Genomic DNA, 20,301 nt, shown 5'->3' with positions numbered 1-20,301 from the left:
CATCCAGCCTCACATTTTATTATCTTGGAATCTCCAGCATCTGCAGTTCCCATTATCTCTCGTGTAACTGAAGACACTTTTAGTACAGAAGGGCAAAATGAGTCAGCACGCACCTGCTCCTGTGCTGTATTGTTCTTTGTGTAGATTATTGTGTTTAATTTGAGGACAACATGTTTCAATTGTTCTGATATGATGACCTTCACTTTGGGAAATCCTGCTATCTTAAAAATGTATTTCTTCCAATCTCATAGGTGCCTGTAGTTTTTTGGTGTTTCACAAATCAGCTAGTGTCACTGAAAGAGGTCTATTGGCTGGCTCGGCCCACGTGACAACAAATTGTCACTTTCATCTCTTGACGTAATTTTGGCGGGGGTATTAAATTTGAAAACGCTTTGCCCTTTTCTGCTGTTTCTCTCTGCGCTCAGAATCTTTCATCACTCTGTTATATTTCGCTTTTTATTCTTTTTCCTGGGCATCTATTTTGTTTTGTTTCCGCTCCACAATCTTTATTTCTATTTATATCAGCTGGTGTTTGTATAACTGTTTATATTTTACTTTCTGATACAATGGACTGTTCCTACACCCCAGAAATCCCAGTTTCATCTCCGCGTAAAGTGAAGGGTCAGATTCAGGTAAGGGGGATAAAAATGCACACTGTTGATTCTTCAGAATAATCGAGGACACTGTTTTTAAAACAAAGCTTGACCAGAATCTCCTAGAAGAGATACCCAGCATTGTAGAGATTGTTTGAGATATTTTTATTTCACTCAATGAATCTGTGATAAATATGCAGAAATTGACCCATGTTAAACTTGGTGTGGGTCTGATTTTAAGACAGTATTTCTGCAATCGTTTTGATTTTTTTTTCGTTTTTGATCCCACTTCCTGTATCTCGCCAAAGGCGCCACTATCATCAGAGAATTGATCTTAAGGATGTTTCCTTTCTTTTTGCAATTTACAGATCATCTTCGGACCGATGTTCTCAGGGAAAAGGTAACAGATATAACGTTGCATTTGTTTTTCAAATAAGACTTTCAGATAGAAAGGTTCTGCCTGGTCGCTGAGGCTGTGAATTTGTTGGTGACCTCCTTGCTACTTGGCGCGAAGTGTTTTGTTTCCGGCCAACTGTGTTCCGCAAACCGGCCTCTGCTTTTATTCCACAGTTTCATTCCCGCTTCTACCAGGGCCAAGACACCAAAGTGTCCTGGATTTTAATCCACACTTTATTTCTCTCTGCTGGTCATCCAGCACTGGGATATATCTCCGCGATTCCTCTCCTCCGAATGGTGTATCATTCTGTAATATCTGCTTGGAAACGTTTCAAATCTGTTTCGATTGCTACAAATCTCTCAATGTTCCATCTGCCCTGATGTGTTATCTCCCAGTTTGAGAAACGTTCAACACTTTTTTTTGGACGTTCTTTCCAGTTATTAACTGAGGAGTCAATAACAACAGTAACTCGCGTTTATATAGAGCCTTATCGTCCCAAGGACCTTTTACTGAACATTTTGAAATAAGATCTGACACCCCAGTAGGGTTTCAGAACAAGTGACCATGAACATTATTTTGTCAAATATGTTTTGGGGAGTGTCTGAAAGGAGAAAAGAGAATTTAAGAGGTTTTGGGGAGGGAATTTCGTTTCTTGGGGCAAATCTGCACCTGAATTCAGTTGTGACACCGAGAATGCAATTTTTTTTTTGCTTCAGCTGCTCACAGTAACCAGGGAGAGGGATCGAGTCAGTGGCAAGGCAATGGAGTTTACAGCTGGGAGTGAAGATTTTGGTTTTCCTTAACACTTCTCAGCTCATTTAGTACTGGGTATCAGGTGATTTAGAGCCGTGGGCCTCACATTTTCCCAGTGACATAACTTCCAAACTTCGATTTTTGCTGTTGCAATTCAAGAAAACTTCCATGGCGACTTGCACTGCCTTTAGCTTAGTTGTTTATTGCGAACCGAGCGGAGGTGTTCTGCAAAGCGGTCCCTAAGCCTCCACTTGGTTTCCCCAATGTAGAGGAAGCCACACCGGGTACAGTGGATGCAGTATACCACATTGGCAGATGTGCAGGTGAACCTCTGCTTAATGTGGAAAGTCATCTTGGGGCCTGGGATAGGGGTGAGGGTTCGCAATAAACAACTGCACCTCCCAGTCGCAAACCATTTCCACTCCCCCTCCCATTCTTTAGATGACATGTCCATCATGGGCCTCCTGCAGTGCCACAATGATGCCACCCGAAGGTTGCAGGAACAGCAACTCATGTTCCGCTTGGGAACCCTGCAGCCCAATGGTATCAATGTGGACTTCACCAGCTTCAAAATCTCCCCTTCCCCCACCGCATCCCAAAACCAGCCCAGTTCGTCCCCTCCCCCCACTGCACCACACAACCAGCCCAGCTCTTCCCCTCCACCCACTGCATCCCAAAACCAGTCCAACCTGTCTCTGCCTCCCTAACCTGTTCTTCCTCCCACCCCAAGCCGCACCTCCATCTCCTACCTACTAACCTCATCCCACCTCCTTGACCTGTCCGTCTTCCCTGGACTGACCTATCCCCTCCCTACCTCCCCACCTATACTCTCCTCTCCACCTATCTTCTTTACTCTCCATCTTCGGTCCGCCTCCCCCTCTCTCCCTATTTATTCCAGAACCCTCACCCCATCCCCTTCTCTGATGAAGGGTCTAGGCCCGAAACGTCAGCTTTGGTGCTCCTGAGATGCTGCTGGACCTGCTGTGTTCATCCAGCCTCACATTTTATTATCTTGGATAGCAGTGAGGATGCTTTGTAGGATACCAATGTCACAGGCCTGTCAAGAAGAATGGGAAGGAATAGTTTGCCTTTTGTCAGAGCCACTTAGCACTTCACTTTGAGATTTCAATAAGAGCTGTCTTGATGCAATGGCAGGGGCTGAAACCTGATTTGGAGGGCTTCTAAGAGCCCTGAATTCCTGGAAAAATGGGTTGGAAATTGTTCAAGAACTTTGGAGAAAAATGGGACATTAGATATGGAATATCTATCGCCATTCACAGCACCATTCTGGGTATAAAGGGTACAACAAACTTAGCTGCAAAATAGTGAAAGAAACTAGATTTAAAAAGTCAAGCATTACTTTCATAGAATTATTAGAAAAGTAGAGAAATGAAGTGAGCATCTGCAGACACTTATCTCAGTGGCTTCAGCTCAGGGAAATGTCTGTGGAATCTTTTCTGAATTAGTCTAACACCTCATTGGAAAGTCAGTACCTCCAACAGTACAGCAATTTCTCAGTATCTTACTGGGATGTCCGCTTAGAATGTGTTCAACCCACCACCATCTGACTGAGGTGGAAATTTACACAAATGACCTAAGACTGTCATTTGACTGTAGTTCCCAAACTTGCATTTTCAAATCAATTTTTTCTGTCTGATTGTAAATAGCATGCAAAGGCATTCATTTGTTGATGAGATTAGGATTAAAAATGTTAAATAAATCAACTGTTAAATTACTATATGCACCCAAAATGACTTGTTCAAAAGTTTTCCAAATCTAGAATGATACCGCAAACCCACATTATAGTATATGCCTGTACAGTTTTACATACCATCTCCTTTCATGAAGCAGGAGGGTGGATTATAAGCACCATGAATGTAAAGATCCTTGTGCATATATAGAGATTGAGAATTAGTTCAAGCTTCTAAAACGAGACTTGACTTCAGAATTGGGTGAGCTACAGGTTGTGTTATTCTGAGAATTGCGTTGTTTCTGTGGTAAGATTATAGTTACATTTTGCACCTGCTATTTCCTTTCCTGTGATCGGTTGGCTGTCAGTCTCACCGGCTTCATCTGGAGGGACAATGTACAGCTGCCTCTATCGGAAGTCTGGGGGAGAAAAATCTCCCTTTGACTGGTGAAGATCAAGAACACTTCTGTGCGGTTTCAGCACAGATTTCTTCAGGAGCCTGAATGTCACAGCACGTAGCCCTGAGTGAACTTGTTTTCTCTTTCCACTGCAGCACAGAACTAATGCGTCGGGTGAGAAAGTTTCAGATTGCTCAATACCAATGTCTTGTGGTAAAGTATGCAAAGGATATTCGATACAGTAAAGAAGATCTGTCTACACATGACAGGTGAGTATTAAGTGCAGTGTGGTTACTGAGAGTCACAGCAGTGAGTGGACACTGTAGTCTATATTTAACCAGAGCTCATGCTTATTATCTGTGACCAGGGTGAGCATTTACAGGAAAATACAACTTATTTCATGCCCCCTGTAAATGACAAGAAACATTTGCTAATGTTGCTATGACCCTTCTGGGCTGTAATTCTTTTGAACCACTTTGGCACTTTCTTAAGAACTCCCTCATTCGCAGGAATTCCATGCAATCTCAAACTGGTATGGTTCTGTCATTTTTGCTTTTGATTGAAATCCATAGGTTTGACATTTAACCTCCATATCTAAAGTTTGCTGGACTGGCACTCCACCAGCTGATACCACCAAATAATTATTGCTTGTAAACTCCCTCATCTGCTATCCCAGGAATTAGCAAACTTTGGTGAGTTTTTTGAACTAATCATTGTCTTTGCAGTTTGTATGATGTACTGTTGTGGTTAAGTGCAGGCCTGGATATTAATCCTTGTTCCTCTATTACATCTGTGGGAGTATCTTTCCCCAGCAAGAGGTGGAGTCTAGGTCATGGATTATATTCAGTGCTGAGTTACATGAGGGTTTTGATCTACATTAGTCGAGGATCGAGGGGCCAGGCAGGAAAGTAGAGTTAAAGCCACAATTAGATCAACCATAATATTATCAAATGAGGGAAACAGGCGCACTCCTGCTCTCCCTACTTTCTGTCTTATGATCTTCCTAATCACTTCTGAACCAAAATTAAGTTCATTGAAATCTTCTTGCGGTCAGGTAGCAACAACTTGATGTTAAACAAAAAAACTGAAGTGTGGATGCCAGAAATCAGACACAAACTAAAATTGTTGGTAAAGCTCAGCAGGTCTGGTAGCATCTTTGGAGAAAAAGCAGAGGTAGTGTTTCAGATCCACTAACTCGTCAGAATTTCCAGCATCTGCAATTGTTTGGTGTTTTACTGTTTTGTTTATTCATAACATTTCTCTATTGGCTGATTTTTGTTGGTGTCTATTCTTGTACTCATCCATCCATCCATTTAATTTCTAACCTATTCCTCCCATACCCCTGCCCCTTGGTTTCTCTTCTCTGTAGAGAAGTTGATCCTTGGCACAATCAACCACACCTTCTCTGGTTTTTTTTTATACAGGCAGGACACTGAGCAAGTATGTCCTGGAAACCTTATGTTGTTTGCAAAAGAAATATATGGTGGTTTTAAAAAAAGACATAAGATCTCCCGATGTGTGTGTGTATATATTTTATTTATGCTGTGTTTCATTTGAGAGTGGGAAAATAATGCAGAGTTTGATTTCAGGAACAGTGAGTGAGAGAGAGGACAGGAAAGAGAAAATCTGTGACTGGTGGAGTCAGACCAGTTTTTCTGGCAATCCTGGTGTCACCATGCAGGAGAGTTTTATCTGCACTGTTTCCACTGAGATTGACATGAATTAGCTGAAATGGAAGAGAAGGCGGACTGGAAACCCATCAACAAGGCTAGGAGTGGGGCATCGGGGAATAGGAATATGGATCCAGCCTCATGTGGATATGGATGCAGCTGGCCCCTCACAAATCTGGGGATCTTGGCAGACCTCTCACCTTGCTATAGTGGCAGCTCCAAGCTGAGTTTGCAGGGTGTCCACTTGAAGTCAGCTGAGAATTGGAGAACACTTGCAAAAAGTGCCTGTAGATGGGAAAGTTGGGGTCTGGACTTGTGAAGGAGCCACCGGTTATTGGAAGGAGATTCAAGCTCCTAAGGGAGTTGCTGCCTGGTAGATGTAAACTTTAACCTGCTCCCAAAAACTAATCCCACAAAAAAAACTTTGAAGTAGGAGCAGTAAATCCTTTGAAAAAAAAGGCATGGTATTAATATCTTCATAGCAAACGGTAATTAACGATAGCTCAGAGCTGTTCTCCTCTTGCACTTCTTTTGTTTTTAATTTCATGAAGCATTGATTTCCCCCCAGTTCATTTGAAAATAAAACATTAGAACACTTTAGTTCAGGTTCTTTGAAACTGTATTAATAATAATGTTTCTTTAGTCAGTCCAATCTCTATCTCATTAAAGTTTGGGTCAAGTGAGGAGGTGCATTAGCTTGGGAAAACTCACTGAAAATGAATTAAATTATTTGTAATCTGATGGTTACTTGGTACTGCAGAACTAATTTGTATGGATTCCCCTTGTGGTGTGGTTGGACATTTGGAAGTCAGTATCCTGCTGTTTTCATCAGCATTCACTTCAGACAGAAAAAAAAACAGAACAAAGCCAAAGGATACTGCAGAATGCAATTTCCTTGCAATTACTTTATATAAAAGGCTGTATTTGTAATTGTCTATCCAAAGAAAGAAGCCTTAAAATACTGTAAATCCACTGTGTAACCTCATTACCCAATAGAGAAACTAGTGAGAATGAAAAGGAAGCTCTTGAAATCGAAATGTAGTCATTGAGAATATCTCTCTAAAGATGAAAAAACTGGTTGTCTCTCTCTGGATGGCATTGGTTGTTCATTTTATTAAAATTGGTCTCACTTCATGACCACCAGAGAATCTCCAGAATGGTTTCTGTTCCCATCTTACACAGTTCTGTCAAGCCACCATTTGTTCATTTACGCTATGCCCCTTAGCTATACAATCTGTAGGAGAGAGACAACATAGAGCAGTCTGGAGTTCTGTGTTCATAAGTACAATCGATCTTTATTTGAACTCTTTGCTTGCACATCTGGTAATGTCAGAGACCCCTCCAAATCTGGCCTTCATGCGGGGCCCAGGTGCTGTTTTAATCACAGGTCAGATCAATTTCTCGTTACAATAATTACATGCAATGTTGTCATTGTTCTTTCCTCCTTAATCTATACATCCAATCCTGTGAAACACCTGAACAATGGTAGATACCCCTAGATTGTCCATAACCTCATGATGTTTATCAGGCATTGTAATCATCAGGCCTTGGGACCTTACAACGTATCCCATTAATTCACTTTCCAAAGTTAATGGTTAGCCTGTTTCACAGGCATTTCCCATACTTGCTTATCTCAAAAGACTGCTCAAATTCTGAAATTCATTGTATTTATTGCTATCCCTATTAAATTCCGTTACTCATTTTCTATTTCCCACAGGATATACAAAAGGTGGTTAGTTCTTATTAATTGCTATAAGACCCATAGTATTAATAATGTAAAGTTTTATGGCTACATTTACTGTTTGGATTCTTTAGCTAATGAGTTGTGAGCAGTTTCTATCCCACCTGACCTTGGAAAGTCGGGTAGACACTGCACGTGCATCTTGCAGTTGCATTGTAACTCATCCTCGTCACATACTGTCTTCTGAGATGAAGCTTACTGCCAGCACTCTTAACTCTTTTACCTAATAAGTCGACATCCTTTTCAATGACACTAAAGCTCAATCACTTTCACAGCTCAATGAACATGTCAGATCTCCTAGGTTTTTACAAGACATAATCCCACCCTTCTCATTTGTCTGTTATTATGGGGTCCTAATTTTATTTTTATTGTTTGCTTAAAAATTTCAGGCTGTCTGTTCTCAGACACTTGTTATCAAACTGTCTCTTTCTCACATCTGCAGCTGTTGTTTGTGCAGAACTCCCTGTATGTTTCTTTGTATGATTCTTTGGTCAAAATAGATCCTGTTACGTTGGGTTACTTCCTTCTCAAAGCTATTCTTGTGCTAACTTGTGATCTCACTTTAACGCAAGGCCAGGTAAGCTAATTCTGCTACTGCAATGGATGCCATATTGTGCCACCTCTTACCAGAGCTGCCCCACCATCGTCCAAAGATTGACGTTTGAGTTATGTAATCTCTTCCAATTTGACAGAGATCAAAGTCACCCTTTTGTCCACTATCTCTGCATAATTGCTATTGGTTCAATTCCCTCCTTGCAACTGACGTCTGCTTCAAAGAAATCATTCACAACTTTTTTTCTTTATTCATTAACGGGATGAGTATGTCACTGGCGAGGCAGCATTTATTGCCCATCCCTAGTTACCCAGAGGGCAGTTCAGAGTCAACATTAAGGATGTTAGTGAACCAGATGGGCTTTCTCAACAATGGATTCATGCTCATCATTAGATTATTAGTTCCAGATATATTTTTGAATTTAAATTCTACCATATGCCATGGCGGAATTCGAACCTGTGTCCCCAGAATGCTGCCTGGATCTCTGGGTTAACTTATTGCACTGTTTATCTTCAAACAAAGCTTCTGATTTATTTACATGTTGCAGACTTGCCACTCAGATGCTGAAACAAAAACAGAAATTGTTGGAGAAACTCAGCAGGTCTGGCAGCATTGTAGTGAGAGAGAGCTGAGTCAATGCCTCAACTCCAGTGACCCTGAGTTAAACTGAAATGGTGTCTGTATGTTTGTCATCTCCATGATTCTTTTCCACTTATACCTTGGCTGGTTTCCAATTACCTACATTTCAAACTTCACTTTGTCTAAAATCTGTTCCTTGTACCACATCTTCTGTTTCCAGTTACCCTTCAGCCTAGTCCTAACTAACGTAATTTGGTTTTTCATACTATTGTCCTCACATAACATGTAATTTAAAACATTCAAGCCTCTTAACGGTCTCTCCCCTCCACCGTTAGTATTCTACAGCTCTACAAGCTCTCCCCACTACTCACTTACGACCTCCCCACCCCTGTCTTTGCCCACAACGCAGAACTCAGTTGCCTGATTTGTCCTTACCTCCATTATAAGTGACCTTATTTTCAGCTCTCCTGATCCTGCCGTTCCCTTTCTTTTTGGGAACTGGTGTTCTTCTAAAGAAGGGTCACAGGGCTCATTGACTTTGACTTTGTTTTCTCTCCACAGATGCTGCCATTTCTGCAGCAATTTCTGTTTTCATTTGTTCCAATTTATGGTTATTAGTTATTTACTTAGAGTTGTGCAGCACTGAAACAGACCCTTCGGTCCAACTCGTCCATGCTGACCAGATATCCTAAACTGATCTAGTCCCATTTGCCAGCATTTGGCCCACATCCCTCTAAAACCTTCCTATTCATTTGCCCATCCAGTTCCTTCCAACTGTTATAAATTGTACCAGCCTCCACCACTTCTTCTGGGAGCGCATTTCATACAACAGTGTGAAAAGGTTACTTCTCAGATCCCCTTTAAATTTTGCCCCCTCACCTTTAAACCTAGGCCCTATAGTTTTGGACTTGCCTACACAGGGGAAAGGGCCTTGTCTATTCACCCTATCCATGCCCCTTATGATTCAATAAACATCTATAAGTTTGCCCCTCAGCCTCTGACACGTTAGGGAAAATAGTCCCAGCCTATTCAGCCTCTCCCTATTGCTCACACCCTCCAATCCCTGAAACATCCTTGTAAATCTTTTCTGAACCCTTTCAAATTTAGCAACATCTTTCCTAGACCAGAATTGAACGCCATATTCTATTAATGATTTTGCCTAAGTTAGCATTCATCATATGAGTATTCATCAAATGGCTATTTAGCCTAAGTCAAACCATGCTCCACTTTGTCAACCAGGTGAGCATTTCCCAGAGACTGCAGCGATCAATTTTCCTCTCTCCAGGGGCAAGGATAATGTCACAAATCTTGCCATCACTCTGGGGAAACAGCAGATAATGGGACTGGGGTCAAACTGGGATTCCTTCTGCTTTTTGTGGCTCTGTACAACATCATATAGAAAATGTACCTAATGAATGCTCCATCTCCAATTTTAAAAAAAAATTAATTCACTTGTACAAGACTATTTGAACTTTAATTTTGTTCTTTCTAAACTTGCAATTATAAACAAAGCTCAACTGTTAGAATCTGTATGAATTTGGAACAGTCAAATCCAATAACTGGTTTTAATGTACCACGCCACACTTTTTAATAACAATGGATTTGTAAGTCAGTAGTTTCACAGTAACTAATTCTTCAGGTTAAAATAAAATGCAAAACATAGATATTGACTTCATTTGCCAATAAAGTGCTGTGTGTGTTTTTTAAAAACGAGAATATTTATTGCAGCCGGAAAAAGAACCCATGGTCAAAAATAAAAAGTACTGGTATAATCCTTCTTTGTGATTGATCCAATTTAATATTGTCGCAAGTTTGAAAAGAACATAGAACGTTACAGCGCAATACGGGCCCTTCAGCCCTCGATGGTTTCACAGGTTGGCACAACAATCTGAAACCCATCTAACCTACACTATTAAATTAAAGTTCAGACAATCTTGTACAAGTGAATTCATGTCCTGAAAATATTGATATGGAAAATTCATTGGGTATATTTTCTACATTTATGTTGTACAGAGCTCTGAAAAGCAAGAATCCCAGTTTGACCCCAATTCTATTGTCTGCTGTCTCCCAGAGTGATGGCAAGACTGGTGACATTCACCTTGCCCTTGGTGAGAGGAAAATTGATCGACCCTGTGTCTGGGTAACGCTCCTCTGGTCGACACAAGGTGGAGTAGGGTTTGGCTTGGGCTACGTAGGCACTTGATTCACATTCACATGAAGAATGTGAACTTAGGCAAAATCATTAATATCTCAGCAATAGCTTCTTTGCAATAAGACTCCCTCTTAGCTCCAAGTAATGCTTACTCTAAACCATCCTTTACTTTTATGTGGCAGTCCGTCGATCCAATTAATGGTTTCTCATTCCTGTTATCCTGTTCAGCAACTCTTCTGCATCTCATTGACTTCCAGTCTACAACTCTACCTCTGTCTCTTTGTTGTGGCCTTCAAACAATGCTTCCCATTACACTAGATTTCCAGAATAGCAAGACTCACTTATGAGGAAAGTGAGTAGGATTAGTGGGTAGGATTTTAATCAGTGGAACTCGGAACAATGAGGGGGCATCTTGAGGAATTCCGTAAAATTCTTAACAGGACGAGACGGAGGAGGGACTTTCCTGATGATCGAGTCCAAAACCAGGAATCACATCCAAAAGATATGGGGTAAACAGTGTAGGATTGAGATGAGGGGAAATTTCTTCACTCTCAAATTGGTGACCTTGTGCAATTCACTACCACAGAAAGCAATTGAGGCCATTATGTGATGTCAAGAGGGATTTGGGGTGAAAGGAACCAAAGGATATCATACGTTTCCTCTTGCACAATTGAATGACAGTTTTGTACCCCCAAACTTTTCTTGTGTGTTCTTTGATTTCCTTCACTCGGACTAACTGGGACAGTGCACCATTCGGAACTCCAGTGACTGCAAAGCAATCTGTCTCTTTTCTTTGGAGCCTTCAGTTATTACTGTGTTTATGTTTGACAGCAACTTTCTGTTTGATGCTGTCCTCATTATGTTTAAATTCTTGGAAAATGTCTACATTGCCTTTCAGCCCACCACTTCAGATCCTTCCGACTTCGAAAGGTTGCTATGTCACTCTTGAGTTCCTGAGCAAACACTTGGAAACTTTTGCATCCAGATGGCGGTGTGCATGCAGAGTATCTGCAACTATCCTTATTGCGCAGGCCTCATATGTTACAGGTTCCAGTTGTTCATCTCCTTGGAACACACATGGAATATAAAATATAGAACAGTACAGCTTCCTTTGGCCCACGATGTGCTGAACTTTTACCCTAAACCTAAGGTCTATCTAACCTCCACCCCTACCTTATACTATCGTCCACATGCCTTTCTAATTACTGCTTAAATGTCCCTAATGAGGCAGACTCCACTATCCTCTCCAGCAATGCATTCCGCGTCCTGACCACTGAGTAAAGAACCTACCTCTGACGTCTCCCCTATATCTACCTCCGCTCACTTTAAAACTATGCCCCTTGTAATAGCCACCTCCAACCTAGGAAAAAGTCTCTGGCTGTCCACTCTATCTATACCTCTGATCATTTTGTACACCTCTATCAAGGCACCTCTCATCCTTCATTTTTCTAAAGAGAAAAGCCCTAGCTCTCTAACCTTTCGTCATAAGACCTTCCCTCCATTCCAGGCAACATCCTGGTAAATCTCCTCTGCACCTTTTCTAATCCTTCCACATCTTTCCTGTAATGAGGTGACCAGAACTGGACAGAATACTCCAGATTTGGCTGAATCCTGGTTTTGTATAGCTGGAGCATAACTTCACGGTTCTTGAACTCAATCCCTCTATTAATGAAAGCTAACACTCCATATGCCTTCTTAACAACTCTATCCACCTGGGTGGCAGCTTTCAGGGAACTGTGGACATGAACCCCAAGATCCCTCTGCTCCTCCAGACTGCCAACAATCTTTCTGTTAACCCTGTATTCTGCTTTCAAATTTGTCCTTCTAAAATGAATCACCTCATACTTTTCAGAGTTAAACTCCATCTGCCACCTCTCAGCCCAGTCCTGCAGCCTATCAAAGTCCCTTTGTAACCTAGAACAGCCCTCCTCACTGTCCACAACTTGACCTGCCCTCATATCGTCCGTGAACTTACTAATTCCCCCTTTCACTCTATATCCAAGTCATTTACAAAAATCACAAATAGAAGCGGACCCAGAACAGATCCTTGTGGTACACCTCTTGTAACTGACCACCATGTTGAATATTTTCCGTACAATACCACCCTTTGTCTACTAAGGGTCAGCCAATTCTGAATCCAATCTGCCACATTTTCCCCTATCCCATGCCTCCTAACCTTCTGTATGAGCCTACAATGGGGAACCTTATCAAATGCCTTACTTAAATCGATGTATACCACATCCACTGCTCTACCTTCATCCATGTGGTTGCATCTCTTCAAAGAATTCAGTAACGTTTGTGAGGCATGATCTACCCCTCACAAATCCATGCTGACTATCATGAATCAAACAGTGCCTATCCAAGTGATCATAATTCCTATCTCTCAGAGCCCTTTCCAATAATTTGACCCCCACTGATGTAAGACTAACTTGCCTGTAATTTCCAGGGTTATCCCTATTCCCTTTCTTTTTTTGAACAACATAATGACATTTGCCTCTCTCCAATCTTTTTTAATAGTTCAATATAATGCCAGAGAATTGCAACCATACATTTTGATAATTTCTGCCTATTTTGTTTTACCCTGATGTAAGCTAAACTGAAGAAGGCTGTGAGTTATGAAATGATTTCTGTGTGCTGATTATGCAATTTGCCATCCTGTTAACCTGTTGTGTTAGTCCAGGTACTTTGCAGGGTCCTGAATTAAAATTATTGATGTGATGTTCCATGGATTTCTGGATTTTATTGACATAAGCTGCTGTTTTTCTTTGTTCTTTTTATCTCCTAGGTCTACAATGCAGGCAGTTCCTGCAACAAAGCTGAGTGAGGTTACTCAAGAAGCTTTGAAATATTCAGTTATCGGAATTGACGAAGGACAGTTTGTAAGTGTGGCCCATTGTGCTTGCTTTACTTGAAATATGTGCACAATACTGAGAAATCCAAGCTAGTCTGAGTCTTTGCATTGAATGCCAATCCCTGGATAAATCTCTTAATTGACTAAGCTTGGGGAGTAAGACTTATGCTGCTTTTGAGAATTGATGGAATTGGAAAGCTTTTAAGGGTGCTTTCCAGCACAGACATGTGGTTTAATACCTTTCCTGGTGTCTTCCCAAAGTATAAACCTGGTAGTAATGAACACAGGTCTCCTCAGCTTTGTGAAACAGCACTGTATAATCCAATGCTTTTCTCAGCTGATGTCTATCAACACGCTGTTCCGAGCAGTGCAGTTGACTTGTTTTTTTTAGAACCCTTGTCCCATCACCATCCCTTTCCCCAAACTCTCTCTATTTAGGGATGCTGAAGCAATTGTACACTTATTTTTCATGGCTCAGGTTAAACAACTCATTCCAGAACATTAATCAAACTTGAGATCTTCCTATTCCCGCTGGTTCAGGACAACACTAGCCAGTGCATTTGCTTACTGAGTTATTAGGGTCCCTTCATAACTCTGTAGCAGATTCCCATGGATTTAAAGGCTGACACATTAGAATTAATTGCCCTTCTGTGATGTGTCTGAGGATATGTTCCTATGATGAGTGTTATTGTAAAGGCGGGTCAGTGTTCATTTATGTTGCCTACTTTCTTGTGGACCTGAAAAAAGGTGCTGTTTCAGAATGTGGCGTTGAAGTTGTCCTCTCTCTCCAGTTTCCAGACTGTGTCGAATTTGCAGAGGAAATGGCTAACAAAGGAAAAACTGTGATTGTGGCAGCACTGGATGGAACTTTCCAAAGGAAAGTGAGTGAAAAGAATAACTGCATTTACTGCAGCCATATGAGTATATCCTGTTCGACTTGTGTGATGTATCTAATTGTATAGCTACATCTTTTACAACCAGCAAACTAGTTCTGTTTTACCTTGGACAGGGAAGCAATGGTTTCTTCTGAAATCGATTCCTTAACCACTTAAGAATTTCTGTCGTGTTCCTGACCCTCCCAACATTTTCAAGCAAAGGGTAGGTCCCCTCCCTCAGAGTATTGTACCAAGGGTAGATTTACTGGCCCCATCACCCGATGCACTATAATTGATCACTGGTGCACCTTTTTAATGCAAGAGTAACAATATTTGAAGTAGGTGGAGGAGCAGTGGCTGGCATCTCATTCAGAACAAGTGGTTGTGAAGTGAAAAACACACAATTGTGCTGCACTGAAGGATGCCATTCAGCCCATCTGAAGCTGCTCAGTTTTCCAAATGACCCGCCTATGTATTCTCAATATCCCTGCACTTTTCTTCTTTTGGGCGTTTTATTGTGACTGTGTATTCTCTGAAATGTCAGTCCTGAGTGTCAGTGAGAAAAACAAGCTGTTCAGCTGATGTTACAGTCAGAGTCTGCAGTTCTTTCAGAAAGGTCACGTGATCCAGCTTAGGGTTACAGTACAGCTGTTTTGATTTGAACAAAAGCCTGCGAACTTCCCTTGCCTGCGCTCTGTCTGTGTCTCCTTTTCCTTGAAATGCCAGTTAGTTTTCAAAGACCCCATCACCACAAGTGAAAGGTCCCTTAAGGAGACTTCATAAAGAACCCTCACTGTGTCCACATAAAGGGAATTCAGCCAACCATAACTGATCCAGGAAAAGCTTCAGCTTGTGTGGAAAGTGACTTTGGCTACAGATCAGCATTTGGGACAATCTGAATGATTCTTAATCTCTGAAATTTAATTATAAATGTAGTCAAAGCACGTTTTTAAAAACAAAAGCTCTGCCGCGTGCTATTTTGCTTTCCCCCAGATTGGCATGGCTTGTTTTTTCCAAGAAGGGTCATGGTATATATTTTGGAATTTAAATGTTTAGTTAATTATCCTTATTATTCTGATTTATAATGGACTAGTTCATTACATGTTACTTAGGGCAATCTGACTTGTTGCCTATCCTGCGTGTTGTACAGTCTGGTAAAATATAGGCTTAAACTTTGTTGTGACCAATGAGGACTGATTAAGAAACCAGGTCATGACAATATATCCACTTGAGGCTACTTCACCTTTCCAGTGGTGCATTCCAGGTTGTCAATAACATGCATGATCAAAGTAGTTCATCAGCTTTTCTGGAAATCACCTTAAAACTGTGTCTTCAGGTGACTGACCTTCCTGACAGTCCTATTCTATCTGAATACATCATTGTTTAAGGGTCTCTTGAAAATTGTTTATGCAGGAGAGTATGATTCCAACTTGACAAAGTCTTCCCATCTTATTGAATCCCCCCAGTACAATCCTAGTAAATCATCTCTACAACATGCATGCCAGTCTCCTTGTCCTGCAAATCTCCACTCCTGGAATTAATGCGGATTTGTCATTCCTGATTGATGTGAGAGCAAGGAGACAGCATAATTGCTGCATGGCAGCAAGAAATAGCTATTTGTCACTTAAAATGGCACTAGGTCACTTTGATGTGGCACAGCAACAACCTGTGAAGGAGCTGTAGTCTATTTTATTCCCGTATCAGATTCTGAGTGATTATTCTTCTTGTTTCTACAGGCTTTTGGCAACATTCTAAACCTAGTTCCCCTGGCGGAGAGTGTCGTGAAACTGAGCGCTGTGTGCATGGAGTGCTACAGGGAAGCTGCCTATACCAAGAGGCTGGGGAGTGAAAAAGAGGTTTGTGTTTGTCTATCTCTCACTTTCTCAATCATTGCTTTGCTCTCCTCTCTTCCTGAGGAAACTGTCTCACTGTGGAGGAAACTGTTGGGTGTCATCTAACATCTTGCCAATTGGCCACTTGTTACTTATGACCCCCAGGTAATAAGAGGAGGTTCTAAGTACGATCACAGCATTGCTCACAATCCACATGAGTGAGTAGTGTTTCCTCTAGTAGTAGTGCAGACTAGACTGCAATTCTAGTCCCTGACTTCCCCATAATTCCTCAGCTGAGGTCTGTTGTTTTGGTACTGATATTGGACTCTTTGGTCCCTAGGGTTTGACTTCAGATTGTCAGACCCACTGAGCCATTGTAGTAAGTCTAGGAGACCTATTGAGAATTTATTCAGCCATTTGGTAATTAGGTGAAGTATCAGGTAACCAACGTAGACAGAAAGTTTGCACGTGAGTAGAAGCTTTGACTGTGTGGGTAGAATGGACAGTTTACCTTATTCTTTGGGTGAACTGTTAGGTCTTAAGATATTATACAAGTTGTTGGCATAGCATCTTTAGTATAGAAAAATCTGTGTCGAGGCACTAAGTTCTGGTAACAGTAACACTGCTCTTTTCTCTTGTTTGCAAACTGGAATTTGCTGCTTTAATACTGACTGCACTATTTTAAAGTGGTGTAATGTAATAAGAAAGAACTGGTCAGTGCACCAAAGCAAGATTTTTAATCATGGGATGAAGAAGCAGTAAGAATTGGAAGAATAGAATGGCTGTGTGACAGACATTCAAGCAGTGCTAAAGTAAGTTGGAGATGTGAGAAAGGAGAGCCATGAATGCGTTTTTCCTGTGGGCAAACAGGTCTGGAGAAATCATTGGCTCCTATTTATCTCCTGCCAGCTGAGTACCAAGCACTGATTCCAGGTCCTGTTCGAGAGCTTGATCAATTCTCACCTGAATCTGTCAGCCAACAGATAAACAGGAAAGGAAATGCTTGCCACTAGTGTGGCAAGGTCAAAACTTGCAGTGTGAAGATGGACGAAATGGTTAAAAAAAAATGACAAAGCTGGCCCCAAGTATTTTAGTCTTAAGGTACTTCTGAAAATGTACTCACTGTTGTCATGGAAGGGACAGACATTTGGAATAATGCAGTCTTTTGAAAATAATGGATGGATATTGAGATATAAACATTGGCCAGGAACTTGCTATCCTTCCAGCTAGTGGCATAAGATTGTTTGCATCCACCTGAGACAGTAGGCACGGATTCTGTTTGAGATGTCACCAAAAAGATGGAGCAGCTCGCCCTTAAATGAAAGTGTGCTGCACCAGGACTTGAAACCCACAGAGGCAAGAGGGCCACGAACTGAGCCAAAGCCAAGTAGAAGAACCAGTTCAGATGTTTTTTTGGCGAGTGAGTGAGTGAGCGAGCTCTGGGATTGAACAATGGATTTTATTCAGTAGGTTAAACAAATTGACATAGAAATTAATAATGATCTGTTGGAATTATGGCACAGACAGTAGGAGCTGACCAACTCCAGATCCTAACAGAATGGTTGGGACATTTAAATAACAGATTATTTCTGCTGTGAGATGTTACAGGTATTCAGTTCTTCAGACTTTTCCCTCTTCTCATGGTTTAATTTAAGTGACTTCTTTTGCCTTGACAGGTCGAAGTGATTGGTGGAACAGACATGTACCGAGCAACCTGCCGGCTCTGCTATTTTGCAAATGGTAATCTGTTGTGCGTGGAGAGCGACAAGGAAAACAGTAGGCAGGAAGATGCACGTCACTTTATAGCATCAAAGCAACTTGCCTACAAGGAACAGGGCAAGTCACCAAGAAAACTCTTTGAAAATCTGCAGGTCTGAAATTAACCCTGCAGCCTGTGCCATGCCCCAGTCTTGCAAATTTTCTGTACTTTCTAAAAAGGTGTTGACCCATGTCGGGTGCAATTCCAACTCTTCAATGCTTTGTCCCACGAGGTGATCCTTCGTACAAATCTGGGCAACTTAATTGGTCAGACACATTGCAGTCAAGGCTAATTCACTTTTTTTCTTCTACATTTGCACTTCCAGTTGGAGACAAGAATATTCACAATGCTGTAGTGTTTGATAACTGCAGCATTGCATCTTTTCTTGTTTGCAAGTTGGAATTTACCACTTAATACTGACTGCACTATTTCAAAAAGGCCAAAAGTGCCCTTTTGAAACTTCTGTTGCATTTTAACTGTGGCAGAGGGACTGGTTCAGTTCTCTTGAACTTTGCACTTTTCCCTGTGAGCCAACAATCAAACTTTGAATTATTCTGTCCAATACCACAAATGCACCTTTCAGTGATATACACCCATCTCTGCCCCTGCCCAAAGTTAAAGCAGCAGTATCTAATGCTTGTTTCTTAAATTCAGTGCATACATTTTAAAATAGTTTTTCTAATTAGGTGCCATGTCTTTATTCATTTAGCCACACAGGAGCTTTACAGCATAGTTCAGTACCCACAATCTCAATTACCTGCTCAGAAACAGTGAGAAAATCTTCCAGTCCCCGATGTGTTCTTTAATTGGTATGCCAATGCAGGTTATTGTGACAGAACTCTTTTGTTGCAAATAATTAACTTATTCCAGCTTCTAGATGCAGACAAGGATTGCTATGAAGAGGAGTAGAACAGAGGTGGGAGTGGAAGAAAAAAAATGAACCTTGTTTATCAGCTGTCATTATCTATTTTTAAACTGAGTAAGTTAATGGAACTAGTTTAAACAAAAACCATGAACTGTAAAAGTCAATTGATCAATCTTCACTGCCATTAGAATTGGTGATATTTTAGTGATTAGAGTGCTCAGAATAGACCAGTGCATCTTAAATCCAATGGCTGTCAGCTACTTTGTTTCCAATTTTTACAATATTTAAAAAATAAAAGTGAATTATGTCTTATGCCTCATGCATCTGTTCATTTCTACAGAATGTTTTGTTTAGGGAAACAAAGTTTGAAACTGTCCTTCAGTTTAAGGAAACAAGAACAAATCACAATCGAAATCCAAACTTTCTAGGCAGATTGAGTGTGGTGGAAAGCACGTTCAAGGATATAAAAGTTAGAGTCTGGTGGTATGCACTTAAGATGTCAGGCCAGATGCAGATACCAAGAATAAGCAAATAATTGCCACTGTTGTCTGTCACTTCAAGATAAACATTACTCGAGTTGAAGCAATCTTGCAGGCCTTGTTTTCAAATGTGGAACCCTAGTTGTGTTCTGCTGTGAGCTGGAGACAGCAGGTCTGAGGGGTAGTGGTCAAGTTCTTAAGGATGGGATTTGATTTATTCATTGTTATGTGTACCTAGTACAGGCAGATCATAGTAAGCAAGGGAATATAGATAAACGGAGGGGGGGGGGGTGGGTGTGGGGAGAAACTTAAACACAGGTTACCATTGAACAGGGTGTGCATTAGGCATGTTTAACATTAGCAAGGTCAGCATTATTTGACGTTAGTCCATTAAGAGCCAGGAAGAAGCTGTACCTGAACTCATGCATGTGTTCAAGCTTCTGTAGCTGCTGCCTGATAGAAAACGTTGTAGGAGATTACAGGGGTGTGACTCTTAATTGGGAAGAGTCTTAAATTTACCACTGTCTGTATTAGAGTGGCTGCTGAGCCAATTCAATCTATTTGATTTGTACTTACCACATGCAATTTACCTCAAACTGCAGTTTATGATTAGTGTTAAAACCTAGGCTCAACAAGATTTAAAGAGAATGGTAGTTATCAGAGGTAGGATGGTCAAGTATTAAATACTATGGAAACAATTGTTTTAAGCCAAAGTTTTCTAATCTCCTCAAATCAATTTTGTGGCATTGAGGTTCAACTTCACAGCTCAACCAGTTTCAAAGCTTACAGGACTTTGTCACAGGCCCACTATTTTTGTGGCAGAAAGCAGTTAAGAAATAAATAAGGGTCACTGAACCTGAAACATTAATTGATTTCTCTCCAAAAAGAGGAAACAGTTATGCAGTATGGAGAGAAAGTGCAAAACAGGGGACTGATCAACCGTGGTTATCTCCCACTCCCTAAACCAAAAACTGCTTCTGCCTTGGGGTCCCTTAAATTCACTTTTCAAATCAATAACCACATAAGAGCAACAGTTTCTGTTCCTTTACCTATCAGCTTCAAGTTCCCCTCCTTCAAGCATCCTGACTTGGAAATATATCACTGTTCCTTCAGT

The 20,301-nt window shown here is 41.1% G+C and overlaps 1 protein-coding gene across 1 annotated transcript; it reads left to right on the top strand.

The window, feature by feature from the left end:
* The first annotated feature begins 356 nt into the window (after positions 1–356).
* On the top strand, positions 357–19,020 carry tk1 (thymidine kinase 1, soluble). The gene is made up of 7 exons (XM_059653544.1): positions 357–632; positions 962–993; positions 3,987–4,100; positions 13,312–13,405; positions 14,169–14,258; positions 15,989–16,108; positions 17,761–19,020. The coding sequence occupies exons 1-7, from the start codon at positions 567–569 to the stop codon at positions 17,959–17,961; spliced, it is 717 nt and encodes a 238-aa protein (XP_059509527.1). The 5' UTR covers positions 357–566; the 3' UTR covers positions 17,962–19,020.
* Positions 19,021–20,301: the final 1,281 nt, after the last annotated feature.

This window comes from Stegostoma tigrinum, chromosome 22, assembly GCF_030684315.1.
Source record: "Stegostoma tigrinum isolate sSteTig4 chromosome 22, sSteTig4.hap1, whole genome shotgun sequence".
Taxonomy (NCBI): domain Eukaryota; kingdom Metazoa; phylum Chordata; class Chondrichthyes; order Orectolobiformes; family Stegostomatidae; genus Stegostoma; species Stegostoma tigrinum.
Note: the sequence above shows the minus strand (reverse complement) of the source record. Positions and strands in the feature narration are given on the sequence as shown.

Bases quoted from the DNA above. Each gene is read 5' to 3' on its own strand.
- tk1 (XM_059653544.1), top strand. From the start codon at position 567: ATGGACTGTTCCTACACCCCAGAAATCCCAGTTTCATCTCCGCGTAAA. The intron at 13,406-14,168 runs GTAAGTGTGGCC...CTCTCTCTCCAG, and splicing joins GAATTGACGAAGGACAGTTT to TTTCCAGACTGTGTCGAATT. The intron at 16,109-17,760 runs GTTTGTGTTTGT...TTGCCTTGACAG, and splicing joins GGCTGGGGAGTGAAAAAGAG to GTCGAAGTGATTGGTGGAAC.